We start from the raw sequence: 15528 nt of genomic DNA, 5'->3' as shown, positions 1-15528 counted from the left end.
GAACCTGCACAACCTGTTCACTTACCTTTAGAGTTAGCGCCTTTGGACTTTTGCCAAAATGCACAAAATACCTACGTCAATACCGCGCCTCTATCCTGAACGTGTTATTTAGTAAATCAAATATTTTAATAGTTGTAAAACCGGGAAAGTGTGAAAGTTGTGGGTCTGAATCCAGAAAATGTGTGGTTGGTAAATACTGATGCCAGACCCAAGCAAACTGTTCATAACTTTTAATTTGGACAACAAGGATTAAACCAATGTTAAAATGACATCAAATCCAAGGCCTGGCTGATGAAACCAGCCAACTAGTAAAACTTGAGGAATGAGAGACAGATGGAGGGAAATGGGGCAAAAAGAAAAGTCAAGCTATCAACTCAAGTCACCCTCAATATAAGGATTCACAGATGCGGGAGACCAGAGTAACAAAAACAGATTTTCTCTAAAATAAAAAAGGCCTTTGCCGTGAAAATGATGTGTAGAATCTATTGTACATCATTCTCGATTGATGTATGCATACAAAAAAAATCCACATCACAAGATGCTTGTGTTCAAGTATATTCACCAACTTCATCTCCATGACTTAGCATTCTCATCTTTCCACATTTTTTTGAAATAAAATGTCCTTCAAAATAAAAACAAAATGCAGAAAACCACATTTTATGTCCTACCAATACATATATACTGTATAAATACATACATAAATATATTTTACATACAACAGCCATACATTTGAAAAGGGGATATACAGAGCAAAGGGGAGGGGTGGGGGTGGTAGTGTGTGTGTTTTAGCTTGTGTTGTAAAATGGTTTGTCCCTCTATGATCTCATCAGTCAGATAAACAGGTGTGGTGCTGTGTGCTGGTGTCTGTCCATCCACACAGACACACACATCATTGATGGAGCCATCTCAGTTGGCCCAGTAGGGGGAGCTGCTGTAGCTCGACTTGTTGACTTGGCTCTTCTGCTGCAGGCTGCTGGACTGACCGCGCTGGCTGGGACCACCCTGAACACAGAGAGACGTGCGTGTAAAACATCTGAGAAGCTCTCGCCTGTGAAAGTTCTGAAAAATACCTGCGAGTGGTACCTGTCCATCCTGAGCTAGATGGTGGTGCAGCAGCTGTGAGTGTGGTTGCTGGTGAGGCAGAATGTGGAGGAATGGGGCCGGTGCATAGCCTCCAGGAGCTGCTCCAGGGTTCAGAGGCCCTGGACCCCCCAGTGCTGATGGCAGGCTGAAGGGAGGAGGGGTCCCCGCATGGAAACCCTGCTTCTCAAAAGACTACACATGGAGGATAAAGAACAAATTAAACTCCGAAACGTATTAGAATAAAGAGCAAATACAGCAGTGGGGTCAGGTGGGTGCTGAGGTGTTTGAGGCTCACCTGGGTCTTATTGTAAACACTTCCACTGATGTCTGGCACACCCGAGTTACTGGACGTCACTGAGACGCCTGGCAGAATGACAGCAACCACATTTACACATTACAGTTCCAAACGACTTGAAAAACCCAAATCGAGATATGAGAAGGAGCGAGTGCTCTTTCTTCTCACCTTTGCCGGGCCCAGTAGCAGCAGATTTGGCTTGTGCCTGTGAGGAGGAGTTGTATCCTTTACTGTAGTCCACTCCTGCTGGCCCCGCCGTCAGCTCCTCATACCCTGTTCGGAGTTAGAATAATAATAATAATTTAGGACATGTGACTCAAAGAATCACATTTCCCAATACTACATGAACTCAGTGGTGCACTCGCCAACCTGAGCTGAAGGTGTGCTGGCCATAACTGCTGGGCTGCTGCTGTGTCTGCTGCTGGAAGGGGCTAGCTGAGGGGTTTCCTAGACCAAGGCCCATACTGTGCTGCTTGGCTGAGGCTGGTCCCGGGCCCCCGGGAGGAACAAACATGGTGGGGCCATACTGGAAGGCGGCAGCACTGGGTACGGCGCCGGGCACCCCAGGGTAGTAAGGCAGGCCTGTGTAGCTGTAGCCTGGAGGCAGAAAAGCCTGCTGACTGCTGTGGTGCTGCGGCTGGCCCTGGGGCTGAGGTTGGGCCTGAGGAGGCTGAGGCTGGGCCTGACTCTGTCCTTGGCTCTGGCCCTGGGGAGGCTGTGGGGCCGCCAGGCTTGTGGGGGGTGCCGGGGAGGTGGAGTCATTCCTGCCAAACTTTGTGACTTCACCTGAGAAATGGGGGAGATCATGTGAGGACACACACTGGATTTTAAGAGTTTAGAGAAGGCCAACACAGGGTAAAGAGCTTTACCTGAGTAGGGGTTGTTGGCTAGGCTCCCATCTCTGCCAGAGAGAGTCGCTGTGGGGCCAGGGAATGTGATTCCATAGTAATCCTGCAAAGAGGGCTAAAAGGACAGAGGAGGATCAGGGGAGCAGCCATGCAACAACCAAACAAGCTACAACACTTGAATGAGGACTAGAGAAGAAGTGGAGAGCTGTTCTAGCAGGTGGTGGTGAGACTCACCATTGGCAGTCTGGACTGGAGCATATGGAGGTCCTCATAGCCATAGATCTGCTGTGAGACACAAAGGACAGTCAGCTAGAAAAACACAATACAGTCACTGAATACTGTTTGAGAAAACAAAGACTGCATCTTCATCAGTTCTGAGAGAGTTCAAGGTGAGCAAGGCAGAAAAAAGGGACTAATATCAAATATCAAAGTCTGTATTCACTGATTTAAAAGAAAAACAAGCACAGTGCAATGATACTAGATCCTGGAGGGCTACTTACTGGGTATGCTGGCAGCAGCCCCCCTGGGCCCATGATGTACTGGTTGGGGAGAAGAGGAGGCACTCCCTGGGACAGGTTAGGAGGAGCTTTACCTGTACACAATACACAACAACCATCACTTCCATAACAATTCCAACTGTTTGGACTTGTATGATCATGAGTGTAAAATGAGTGAAACCAACCCATCACACGTAAACTTTGCCAGTGCCTCAGGTGTGTGTGTGTGTGTACCTGTGGAGGAGAGCAGGGGTGTGGTCCTGGGTGCAGAGAGGTTGGACGTGGCAGTAGCTCCATTGGAGCCAAGTCCCAGCGCTGTGGTGGCGGCAATGGCAGCAGAGTGAAGTCCGCTGGTGCCAGCAATACCACCGACTGCGCTGCTCATGTTGCTCATGTTGTTGCCCATGTTGGGCATGTTGGCCAGGTGGCTGATGCTGATGCTGCTGCTACTGTTGCTGCTGTTGTGGGTTGAGTGGAGGGCTGAGGCCGAGGGCTGCGATGACGTGTAGGAGCCAGATGAGGGGGCCTGGGAGCTCACGCTGCTGTTGTCAACACTGGTGTACTGAGGACGGCGAGGAGTTGCAGAGGGTGGGTTTAAGGTTTTCAGATTTCATTTGGCAACGCATACAGGTACTCTCTGTTTACTGGAATTTATGTACTACAGATCAGGAGTCTTCAACCTTTTGAGCACTGTGGACCACCTCAGGTAGAATGGGTCCATTATGCTCCACATATTCATTGCATTACTTGTGTATTAATTGTCCTCTTTAGTTTTGTGAACCAACATGAATAAAAGCATACAGAAGATTTTAGCCACCAGGCTTGTGAAAGACACCACAGGTACTTACCGTGAGAGAGCTGGAGCCCAGAGCTGAAACCGAGGAATGACTGCTGACATGACTGTAGAGTGAAGGCAGAGAGGAAAGAGTGATGGTCACTGACAACTTCCTTATATTTTAGCATGTACACCACCACTCTCCTTGATTTAATTGCTATGGTTAATTGTTGGATGAAAGAGACAATGTTTAACACGAAGAAAGTAGAACTGTGTGTTCATATATTGAGTCTGCACTCTGCTGAGACTTCAGGGTAGCAAAACACAGTCACACAGGTAAGAAATTTAAGGTTCCTATTCTGACAAGTCAAAGCTTGTGATCAGTCTGCTGTGTGTGTGTGGTACCTGTTGAGTGAGTTGAGCTGGCTGGCTGAGGGCAGGTCCTGTGCCAGGCTGGAGAGCGTGGTGGAGCTGTGTGCAGGCAGGGTGGACGGTAGGTGGGAGGAGGGTGCTGACGGACCGTTGGTGCTGATGTTTAGAGATGGCGACTCTGGCTTCGGTGTGGAGGACGCTGATGAAGCTGGGAGGGGTGGGACAGAAAAGGTCTTTACTTGTAATAGATGGCAGTGGGTGGACACGTACAACAGGACGTCTGCACTGAACAAATACATCAGTGGGAGGTAACTTACTGTCTAGAGCAGCAGAGGTCCTTACACCATTCAGACCATTCTGGTGATAAAGAAAACACAGCTCAGTGTACGCATATACTGATAACAGACCAAGATCATTACCATTGGGAGACAGTCAGACAGTTTCCCAACAAGGGGTTGACCCTCGTGGGACATATTAGGGTCAGCCTCCCACTCAGGAATATTTTAATTTGGATGATTTACCATCTCAGTCAACTACAAAAGCCTGAAAGCCCTTTAAAAAAAAAGCAGGATGAGCATTTCTGTTCACTATTTCTACTCACCATGACAGGCCCCGTGGCCTCTTTGCTCTGGGAAAAGCCCAGTCGTGTGTGAGGGGGCATGGTCCCATCATAACTTCCCCCCACTGTAGAGAAGTGAGAAGAGGAGGGTACAGAGGAGGAGCTGGTGGAGGCTGCTGAAGAAGAGGAGGGAGGATTGGCGGAGCTGGCAGTCCCTAATGAAGAGGGAGTGAGGCTGGGCAATGCCGCTGAGGAGGAGTGATATACTGGCTCTGATGAGGAGAGGGGCAGAGGCAGGGCAACAGAGAGAGAGCTGCCCAGTGACTCACTGCAAGACCACAACAGGGAGAGAAAGCATTAACTCAAATTAGGCCAGGTAAGTAAGATTTGGTGTCTTCATCATTCATTCATTCATTCATAGATGTGTTGACAAACATCTGCTCTTTGATTATATGCATCTTTAATTGCTGCTCTGTAGGTTTTTTTTTAATGAAACTCTTCAAATGCACAGTTTCGATCCTAAACAGATGTGATTAATCAGTTTGCAGGGATAGTACCTGAGCGGTTTGGAGTACAGGCTTGTCTGGCTCGGTGTTCCTGGCCCTGGCGCAGAAGGTGCTGAGGCAGGGGCCGGCGTGGACTCCCTGGATGCTGCACTCACACAATTGTCCACAACTCCAAACTCCGGCAACGCCGACTCCGAGCCAAAGTCTAGAGCTCCAAACTGGAGGTTCAGCCCGGGGACGTCAGTCGAGCCAGGCATCTCTACCGCTGTGGAGGGGATCTACCAGGAAGGTAGGAACAGTCAGGTTTCAGGACCATGAAAGTTTATATTACGACTTGAAACCTAACATTGACTAAAATACATGCATTGTTGCCTTGACAATAAATATGCTGAATCTCAGACCCACACCAGAGATAACTGTGCATCCAATTGTAATCACCACCTTTAGTCCATCATCATCCATCCCCTACCTTCGATGTGGGAGGTATCCTTCGTTTCTGGCCTTTGAGCTGCGCCCGTTGCTGCTGTGGTGTACTGCCACCCTGAGGGTCCAGCCCTGCGCTGGGAGCAGGAGGTTTAGCACCAGCAGCAGCCATCACCGGGCCTGCCTGCGCTGGCGTGCTGGTGTGCTGGAGAGCAGGTGAGGCTGAAGCAGCGGGCGCTTGTTGTTGCGATGGAGGACTGGGCTGACGGGCCAGAGGCAAAGAGGGGCCAGCGTGCCTCTGAACCAGCTGGCTCAGCACAAGAGAAGGCTCTGGCTGCAGGCCAAACTCACCTGTAGGCACAGACACACAAAAAAGCAGAAGCACATCACAAGGATTAGAAATGGCTACTTAAATACACGTTACAGAAACATTATTAGACATATTTGTATGCGTGGCTGCACTATGACCGGCCCACTTTAACACTTACGGCTGAACTGCGAGGACAGCGAGGTGGTGTTGGATTCTGAGGCCTTTATGTCCCAGCTTGATGAGGATGGTGGAGGAACAGGTGCCAGGCCTGGCAGTCGGCCGATGGACGCGTTGCTTCCTTGGGCGCTGACAGGAGGCGTGGCCTGGGATGAGGGTAGCGGACCCAAACCAGGACCCTTCAGTTGCTCCAGTATCTGAGCCCCAGCACTGGGCGGAGTCCTTTTGGCCTGGCCCAAGTCCCCAAAACCAGCTCCCAGAACTGACGACTGGCGTGGACAGGAGGAGAGAGTGTAACCATCCTCATGTGATAGATGGAGGAATGTGCAGAATATAAAATATGACAGTTTACCAGAGCAGCATGAGCATAGCTTGTGCTACTGGTTGCGCTGCGGCTGGGGGGCAGCTGCTGTTGCAGTGGCTGGTGGTGGTGGGAGTTGGTGAAGACCAGACTCTGAGAAGAAGGTGGTTCTCTTCCTCCACCCACAGGCTTCTGCAGTAGAGAGGTGAGGTCCAGACTAGCACAGGAACAGTAAAGTCAGTTAGAAAATCCTCGCAGGATGCGAAGTTGCCAATGTAGTGAGTAAAACATAGGTAGAAGTAAATTCGGTATGGCACTGATTATCCATTGTCAATATATGTTTACTGTATGTACATTAACACTGTGTCAAAGATGCTAAAGTTACTTTAACATCGTTTCTGACAGACTTTTTGAACAGATGGTTCTGAAGAGAGACTGCAGAGCACTTTGTTGACCAACTTGTCTGTGACTAATACACTACATTACAACTTGAGCCAGTTACTAACCTTTGCCCAGGTGTGATGTGATTCTCAGCAGCAGGTGCACACGAGGAGGTGAACACTTGGGTCTCTGAGAGCTGCGAGAACACACAAAAGTAGATAGGAGTGTTAAAAAATACACCAAAACACTGCACTGTGACTTATCCTGTAATGTGCTACCCTTTGCCTCAACTCACACTAACATCCTCACTCCAGTCCTCAGCTGTCCAGTCTTCCAAGGTATTCCTCCAGGCAACTAGAGGACAACCAACGATGAGTCACAAAGCTCAAAGACATGTGGGATGAGTAGGTTAACGATGTGCAGAAGACCTATAGCTCATGGACACTTGCATAAAATACCCAGAGCTATACAGTACTGACTGCACAGAAGTGCCTTTACATGTCATGAGTGGCACATCTGCTCTGAGAGAGCTCACCTGTCCCATCTGTGCTGCTGTTGGCACAGTTGTTGTCCCACACCTCGGTTTGTCTGTCCTGGCCTGTCCCAGCCTCTGAGGTATAGTCGGCAGGATTGAAGGTCCTGAGGAGGAGTTAAGGTGAGTTATATTTAGTTAGACAGCAATAAAGTAAAAAGAGGCAGGGAGAGGTTGACAGTGGGTGACATCAGATTCAATTAATGATTTTCCTTCTAAAAAGTGTCTCGAGTATTATTGTGTCTTATTTATATTATTCCATTAGGCAAAGCTCCCCAAGAGGGATGACTTATTGTTTTCTAGTCTTTGGGTTTAAGGTGCTTTGTGGAGGCTTAGGTGGGATACGCTTATTTTTTTTTTTTCCCCCGATATCACATCTGGAAGGGACTGGTGACTTAAGACTCACAATCTTTCAAGGGTAAACACAAGGCTAAGGAAACACACTACATTGTCAGTTGCAAAAAAAATGCACCACTTCTACTCATTAAGACACCAAATGCTAAGAAACACAATTAAAAATGTCTTTTCCTGTCTTAAAAAATGCCCTCTGGTACAGATTAATTTACACCTGAAAGTACTTGAAACCCCTAGTGTGTGTGTGTGTGTGTGTGTGTGTGTGTGTGTGTGTGTGTGTGTGTGTTGCCACCATACCCCATGCCCTGGGCTGAGAACCGACTCCCTGCTGGTGCTCTGCCTCTGCCTCGACCTCCAGATCCTGCATAACAGTCACACAAAAGTCAGCGTCGTCCACTCAAGTCTTGGGTGTACAGATGGTGTTTTAATGTGCGTCTGCTCACCTCGGCCACCTCTGAGCCTCCGTCCTCGATCTGAACCTCTGTCCACTGGTGTCACCTCCACGCCATTCTCCTCTGGACGTGCTGGACATGCACAAACACACACACACAAAAAAAGCAAGCATTAGTAACAGTATGATGTAATCGAAGACGATACTTAGAAGCTACAGAAGAAATGGTGGACTCTGAACTAGAGTGATATTAATGTGAGGTTTAGACTCCATACCCTGTCGGCTGCGACTGGCCCCCTTGCCCTTGCGGTTGGCCGCCACGCGGCCCTTGCTTGCCTCCCTCTCTCCTTTCTTCTCCCTGTTCTCCTTGTTTTCCTTGCTTTCTGATGGACCATCCTTCACCAGCGGCTTCTTCTTCCCTACTGTCTCCCATGAAGTCTAAAGGTATGACAGGAGAGTGAGAAAAAAAATACAGATAGAATAAATTAAAACATGTAACAACAACAATAACACAGACATGGTTGTGGATTAATGAAATGGAACAAAACACAAACTATTTTGTATGTGTTTCTCATTGCACCAGCCGTGAAACACACAGAAAAACAGGAAGTCAACACCAACGATGTGCTTCAGTGAGCAAAGCCGGCAGTGCAGCACTAATTTAAAAGAATATTTCTTTGCTCCTATTTCAGTGACATTTCACGGTTGCATCATGTCAAAGTAGCCTCTGGTGCTCAGCAGTGGGTTGAAACCCACATTTCAACTAGTGTGTTTTGTTCAAGAGGTTGAAAGAGACACTAGACCAAACACTACATGAAACATTTCTGGAAACCGTTCCGAAAAAACTGCAATGGCAGCTATCTTGTGGCAAACATCTGTACTTAAGTGTGTACTGTGCAATTGTACCGTGAGAAAAACAAATATTAGATGAAGGCTTGTAAAATGGTAGATATTCAATATTAAATGACTGATTAAAATCAAATTAATGGTAAAAACATTCAGAATAATTTGTACTGATTATAACTCTACAGCCACTTCAACTAGTGTGTTCATCATTTAATAGGAGAATATTCTTTGACGTAGCGATACCCACTCCACTCCATTGTTGAGGTCACTGAAGCTCTTACATACAGTAGAAGTAGCAGAAGATGTAAACAGATGGTTGCAGTACATACCAGAACATAGAGACTTCCACATAAAGGGGAAAACCAGTTATTTGCTATTTTTGGATTTCCACGAAACCAAAACAACACCATGGGTAGCTGTCTGGCCGGCTGCCCTACCCTACAGCCTCTCCTCGCCATCTGTGCGGGCCGGTACTCTTCAGAAATGTTGGGACACTGACTCGGACTTGCAACACGCAGGCAGCACAACATGCAAGTGTTTGCCAGACATTTGGTAGCCTGCTTGACTTTGCTCTCTGAACACGAAGAGGGAAAGATGATGTGCAACAGTGCGCCTTCATGCTACAAGTCCCTGATGTTAGAAAGAGCAAACTACTGAAGAGTCAGTGTGGAAAAGGATGCCTCAGAGACTGATTTCAATTTACAAAGCGTGTACACAACAACCTTGTGTTTTCACAACATTTGTTCATCTTCTCAGCATGTTATGTAACTTGAAATCGAGTAGTGGTGTGCTACAAGGCTTTATTTTTCCTAACTAAGAAAAACAGAGATATAGAATACCTTTCTGGAGTTTTCTGTCACTGTGTTGAACATGGACCTGCAGCCCGACAGGCTGTTGACACAGGGTGTGTTTCAGCTGCGTTTTTCACTCGTCTGTCTCCCACACATCTGACAGAGCAGATCTGATTCTATTTTAATCGATACAGCTGTCTTCACAGGCCACACAGTGGCTTGCATTTCGCTTTGCGTGTGTTTTAAAAGTGAAACTGAACTACAGCAATTGTGTTTTGGGCTTTGAGCACTGCTGAAACACAGAGGTAATCTACCCAAACAACTGCTGTGTAGACACTGATGGAGGCCATCCCACCTCCACTATAAAGCCTGTGCATACATGGTGTTAATCCTACGGTGGTTTAAAAAATCTGCACGGTGACATTCTGGATAAATGACGCCACCTAACTTCTGCATGAAATTCTGTATGATCTCAATAGAGGATAAAGAAACAGGAAAAAAACGTTGCCATTTCTGGCCCATCCCTAAAATTCTAAAGAGATGTGCAGTAGGGCTGGGCGGTAATCCGGTAATAAGGTATCCTGTGGTATCTAAAAATAGCTACGGTATCAGTTTCATTACCGTCATTAAAAAAAATGCTGCACATATAGGCCTATAGGGACCTAACATAATTGTAGCATTGTCATAACAAAAATGAAGTCCACTCCGTTCAATGTATCTGGTTGAATTTTTACTCGAGAAAAGGCGACTGTGCAAAAGTACATGCTAAAAAAATGAACCTAAGCAGTTTTACAGATGTTTTAACACAGGTACGTCCAGGCGCTCATTTGGGCACGTCTGAGCAGAGTACCATTATCTCGACCAAGCATACAGAGAAACTCCTCTGTTGAAAACACTTTTCAGCTTTTTTTCTGCTTGCTGTTGTTCTTAGCTCTCATAAAAGGACGAAATGCAAATAAAACAGTAAAATAACACCTCGGGCCGCTCAGCAGAGTCCTCTGTCAGCGCTCTGCTCATTTATGTGTAAATGAGACAGAGCGGTGAAACTAACTGCGTAGTTACACCGGTCAATAGATCAGCCACCCATTGGTCGATTTTGATGATCGACACCTCAATCGACCGGTCAGAGTCAAGAGAATTGAGGAGCAGCACCCAAATTCACCACAGAAACACCAATGACAATCCAGAAGGAAGTAACCCCAGACATAGGTTATCACATGAAGACCGCTCCCTCCACTCTAGAAACCCCCTCCTCTTTAAGTAAATAACCAGGACCTTCGTGATTGGTCTCAAACTAACGCAGAGTCACAGGAGGAGACATTAGCAGTGTTTTGTTGCGCTGGAATATAACGTTTGACCACAAAACAGCAAAGGCAAGACACACTGTATGAGTTAGCAAAGTTTTTTCCTGCTACTCTTTGGCTGCTAGTTCACAGAGTTTCCGTCGCACAGTGAGGAGGCAGACATCTCCATGATCAGCGGACTCTCTGCTTTCATATGATACCAAGCTTGTGTAGTTTGCATGAAGTGGTGAAATCAGCAGATGCAGTACCGTTGACATGCGCTATTTTATTATTTTTTATTTGTGTTTTCGTTACGTGCGCATATAATTTCTTGGGGTATGAATTATGTTTCGTTTGGGTGGCAATGCTTGGTAGAGGCTTTTAGCTGAGTTTCTCCCCTTATTCTGATATGCTACAAGTTAGGATTGGTGCTTCCTAGCGTGAGCATTGACCGTCTGAACTGCGTGCATGTCACGCTTCCCTGCAAAGTGATTATTTAATTAGTCACGGTAATACCGCATATCCCTGGAAAATGTGGGGAAGGTTTGACGGTATCAAAATTTGGATACCGCCCAACTCTAATGTGCAGCAACAGTTATCTTAAACAGTGTCTACAAGTAACCTGATTAAAGACCCTGCACACCCACACAAACACTTTCAGTTATTCTGGTTGGTTTGCCTGAAGTTGGGCGGTGCGATACTCGGAATTCTATGAGGTCACCAGATTCCATTTACTAACGGTAAATCATAAACAATGTCCCGCCCTAAAAGGTCCAACTAAACTAAGATAAGAGTCATTGAGGTGTCACTCAGACACAGTCTGTACACTCCTACACAGTCCTGGCAAGAGGTGTAGTCAGGCACAGTAAGTGAAAACACCTGTGTGGATAAACTATTGGCATGTTGGGCGTTTTCATGAGCACAGTAACAATAAACGCTTTAAACAACTGACCTATTGGGGCCATGAGGATCAAGAGGACTTAAAGAAGTGACATGTCATTGAAGCCGAAATAGCAGCAATCAGAAACATCGTCAGCATACATCATAAAGCACCAATTACTACAGTGTCTGTTTTTGACTGTGACATTCAAATTAATTGCACCTGTGCTTTTTTTTTTTTTTTAAAAAAAGGGACATGTCCAAGCATCTGCTGTGAAAAGGTTTACATGATGTATGGCAGCACATGGAAAATTTCTAATTCAGAGCATGAATGATTATTCTCACAATAATCACAATTCATGGCATTGTTTTAACCCTGTGCTCATACAAAATGCCACATCTCAATGAAAACAGTTATAGGGCTGCTGCATACTCTGCCTTCCAAGCAAAAGAATTCATTTAACACTGTCTGAAATAAGATGAGATTAAATGAAACACAATGTCATTTACCATGTCCGAGGTGCTCTCCAGGAGAAAGTTGATGGCTCTGCTAACATCCTCGTTGCAGTCGTGGAGCGCTACCATGCACTCATCCTGGTTCTTTCCAGTCACCTCCATCAGCTGGGGAAAGTAACAAATACACGCCATGTTAGGAATGTCAACAAAACATGTAACAATGACAAAATGCACCGTTTTTTGCGCCCCATTACAGTCCAATTCGTGGCATCACAAGGCATCACACACAGTATCAAATATGCATTTTTCTATATAGAGTGGATTTATGGAAAAATGTGACAGCTCGCGCCGACAGCCTAGTGGCCAGACAAAGAGACGTTTATTGTCTGACAAATGCTCTAAGTATTCATCACCTGGTTAACTTTGTCCGCAAAGTCAGCATCATTCTTGTCATAGATCATCTGGGCAAGCCGGATCTGCTCAGCAGTAGCCTAAAACATGGAGACCAGTGTAAAATTTTAGTTAACAGGTGAGAAAAAGGAAAGAACAAAGTATATCCACTTTGTTAGGTACACCAAGTTTTGACTGATATACTCAGAGAGTTCATGTTTATTAATGAGGATCTAGTTTCCAGTTGTGCTGCACTGGAATGGAGTGTATTTTTTCTAATGTTTTGCTCACCCATTTACAAGCATATAGTTACATTAAAACTTTGTTTTAACAAAAGCTTAATCTTCTAAGCTTCATAAAAGGAAGAACATGTGACAGAGCTCTTCTACTGGACTGCATTAGATTGTGTAGATGAAAGAAATTGTTAGCTTGGTTTTCATTGTCTGAAACTACTCAGATACTAAACAAATCCTCCTATTGTTGCTGTAAAAAGTTAATGCACTATGTGGCATTTTATTTCTCCGATATTGACCATGAAGGTCCTTACATAATGTGTGCACTGTGGTTTTGTTGCCATTCGCAGTCGTGTGCACTTGTGTCAAAGTTTCTATGGCTCAGATGAGTGTGCCTTTATTAAGTTTTTTTCCGTGTTCAGGTGGTTGCGGTTGCTTACCTGTATCTGTTTCTGTGGTTGGGATGTGTGAGTGGCAGCAGGCAGCGCTTTTTCCCGAGGGCCCCGGGCCTTGTCGCTGCCCAGCGAGCTCATCATATACAGTATATACAAAACTCTGTATGTACAAAATAGAAAAATCTGCCAAGGAAACAAGACACATGGAGGGATGAGTGACATCACCCTACAGTTGTAAATTGCACAGCTTATGTTCAAAACACACACACACTCATATTTACAATGTCGTCACAGCAGAGCCTCACTACTTTCCCTTCTGCGAGTGCAAGGAAGGTAAAAAGTGTTTGATAACAGAAATGTGTGCTGTAAGCATAGTTAAGCCTTATTGCACAATCATGAATACTGTTCTTATGGAGACTGTAAGACACACTGCTGGCCTGGCGACAAAACAGCTTTACTGAAAATCTAGGTCAAGGAGGAAGAGCGACCCAGTGTCCTCTTACAAACCTCACAGACCACAGAGTGTGTGAAACAGAGCAAACACTGCAGACCCTGACCCCGCATCCCCTCTGACAGTTTAAAGAATATATATTACACACACACGCACACACACTTAACATCAAACTACTGCAGTAAAATGCTGATTTCTTCTGTGTGTATTTCACAAAAGAGTCCTTTACAATTTGAACCTTTCTGCAAATTGGGTGTAATACCACATAACCAAGCACAAATAATTTTCCACAGCAAATATTAAACATAAATTAATAAACAGCCATATATATACACACACAGGGCTTTGTCCACCTGCACACAGATGGAAAAGACGACAAAACATCGTAAAGACAAATACCTTATAATGTTATTTCAATTGCAAACTCTGACTATGGTACTAGAATAATAACTACAGACATCCCCGCTGACCCATTTGTTTTATGTCAGAGAACAATAGCAATCCAGCTCACGGTGCCCGTGTGACGTTGGCAAATGCATTGCTGCCATTGGCTGCTGTACTGAACAAAGCTAATGCAAAAGGACGAACTGGCTTTAAATGCAATTTCAGGGATAAAATGTCAAGATATGTTTTTATTACTAAGAATCCGGAGGCTGCAGCTGCGATCAGTACTCAATAAACCAACCACGAACACATCATTACAAGTATGAGTGTCGACGGTGTTAAGACTCAAACAACAACAAAGCAATCATTCAGTAACTCTGCACATCTCAAATGCTCATCATATTCATTTTAGCAAACAGAACAGACCGATTACATATTAGTTTAGTTACACCTATGCGTTTAACGTTACGTATATTAGCACCTACCTGGTTACAGCTGACTGACAATTGGCCACAATTTATTCTAGTAACGTAATGAAGCAAGCAGAGCCTTGTTTTGACCCAATGCTAACGTTAGCCCGCTGCTGCTGGGTTACTTATTCTTCAGTCTGCAGTTGGGGCTATTCGGTTGACGTTAACATGTCTACCTTGCAAAAACAAACCAGATTCTCGCAGCGTCGTTTCCGACTCAGCACAAACAGACTTGGTGCTGTTGGCACTGGGGTCCCTTTGTCCTCGCTAGCATGAACTCAATTTAGCTACAAACGTGCTAATGCTGACACTACACCGTCGACACTGAACAAACGGTGCAGCGGGGATGAAGCTAGCTAACGATGCTATCTAAATCTGGTCCAAGTTGATAGCCAACGACCGCCTAACTGGCTCGCTAAAGTCTTGTGGGTATTTATAGATCCGCGCAGTTATCTAACAATACTGGCAGTTACACCAGGCTTGTCCTCGACATGTAGACGACGGGCGAGCCAGCTCACAAAACATAGCGGTATCAAATCTAGAGAAAAAGGCCTCACAGCGGAGCACAATCCCATCCCGACATTGCTCGCCGGGAACAAGACAACAGAAAAATTGCGAAAGACATCCCTCGTAACCCCGTGGAAGTAAAACAACGAAGCCAGCAACCAACTACTTCGGCGAAAGCGTGGTTAAGTATATGGTTTAAATGCGCTGAGATAGAGACACCGAAGTTGGAAAAGATAAGAAAATGAGTGTTTTTGTTACCTGCTAACACGCTTCACTCAGCCAGCAGCAGACAAGGTGGTCACGTGACGTGCGCTGCCGCGGTAGATGCTCCGCTCTCCTCCCCGGGTCACAACTAACTTCACCTCCAGCGCTCTCTGTCAAACTCACGTCGTTTAAAGTGGGATTGACGCTCAACTTTATGCTTGAATCCTCTTTGCTTTTTTTCTCCGTTGTGCTTATTGAAGGTGCACACATCTACTTCGTGTCTATAGTGTGTGATCTGAACGCAGGGTGTTTTACTGCTGAGACCTTTTTGTCCTGGACGCTACCACCTCCACATTTCACTAATGCCAACATTTAAATGAACAGTGACCCATTTTAATTAGGGCCAATTATGGCACACATGAAAAAAAGAAGAAA

General features: G+C 45.6%; 1 protein-coding gene across 2 annotated transcripts; it reads right to left on the bottom strand.

Annotated features, from left to right (window-relative positions):
- Nucleotides 1-215: 215 nt before the first annotated feature.
- ubap2a (ubiquitin associated protein 2a) lies at nucleotides 216-15228 on the bottom strand. 2 transcript variants are annotated; one of them, XM_076753757.1, is made up of 27 exons: nucleotides 15148-15228; nucleotides 13123-13260; nucleotides 12473-12550; nucleotides 12114-12224; nucleotides 8080-8242; nucleotides 7857-7937; nucleotides 7711-7774; nucleotides 7063-7166; nucleotides 6823-6881; nucleotides 6653-6723; nucleotides 6198-6363; nucleotides 5847-6114; nucleotides 5405-5709; nucleotides 4987-5213; nucleotides 4472-4757; nucleotides 4188-4227; nucleotides 3904-4078; nucleotides 3572-3623; nucleotides 2958-3285; nucleotides 2727-2818; nucleotides 2461-2511; nucleotides 2248-2341; nucleotides 1748-2164; nucleotides 1547-1651; nucleotides 1379-1446; nucleotides 1084-1275; nucleotides 216-1002 (listed from the first exon to the last, which is right to left on the bottom strand). In XM_076753757.1, the coding sequence occupies exons 2-27, from the start codon at nucleotides 13216-13218 to the stop codon at nucleotides 907-909; spliced, it is 3789 nt and encodes a 1262-aa protein (XP_076609872.1). In that variant the 5' UTR covers nucleotides 13219-13260; nucleotides 15148-15228; the 3' UTR covers nucleotides 216-906. The 2 variants fall into 2 exon arrangements, with proteins under 2 accessions (XP_076609872.1, XP_076609882.1); XM_076753767.1 differs by lacking the exon at nucleotides 15148-15228 and adding an exon at nucleotides 14398-14791.
- Between the last annotated feature and the right edge of the window lie 300 nt (nucleotides 15229-15528).

This window comes from Chaetodon auriga, chromosome 2, assembly GCF_051107435.1.
Source record: "Chaetodon auriga isolate fChaAug3 chromosome 2, fChaAug3.hap1, whole genome shotgun sequence".
Lineage (NCBI taxonomy): Eukaryota > Metazoa > Chordata > Actinopteri > Chaetodontiformes > Chaetodontidae > Chaetodon > Chaetodon auriga.
Note: the sequence above shows the minus strand (reverse complement) of the source record. Positions and strands in the feature narration are given on the sequence as shown.

Excerpts from the sequence above, each read along its gene's own strand:
- ubap2a (XM_076753757.1), bottom strand. The coding sequence starts at position 13,218 with ATGATGAGCTCGCTGGGCAGCGACAAGGCCCGGGGCCCTCGGGAAAAA. Across the intron at positions 12,551-13,122 it reads AACCACAGAAACAGATACAG|GCTACTGCTGAGCAGATCCG; the intron begins GTAAGCAACCGC and ends TCCATGTTTTAG. Across the intron at positions 4,758-4,986 it reads CTGTACTCCAAACCGCTCAG|TGAGTCACTGGGCAGCTCTC; the intron begins GTACTATCCCTG and ends GTGGTCTTGCAG.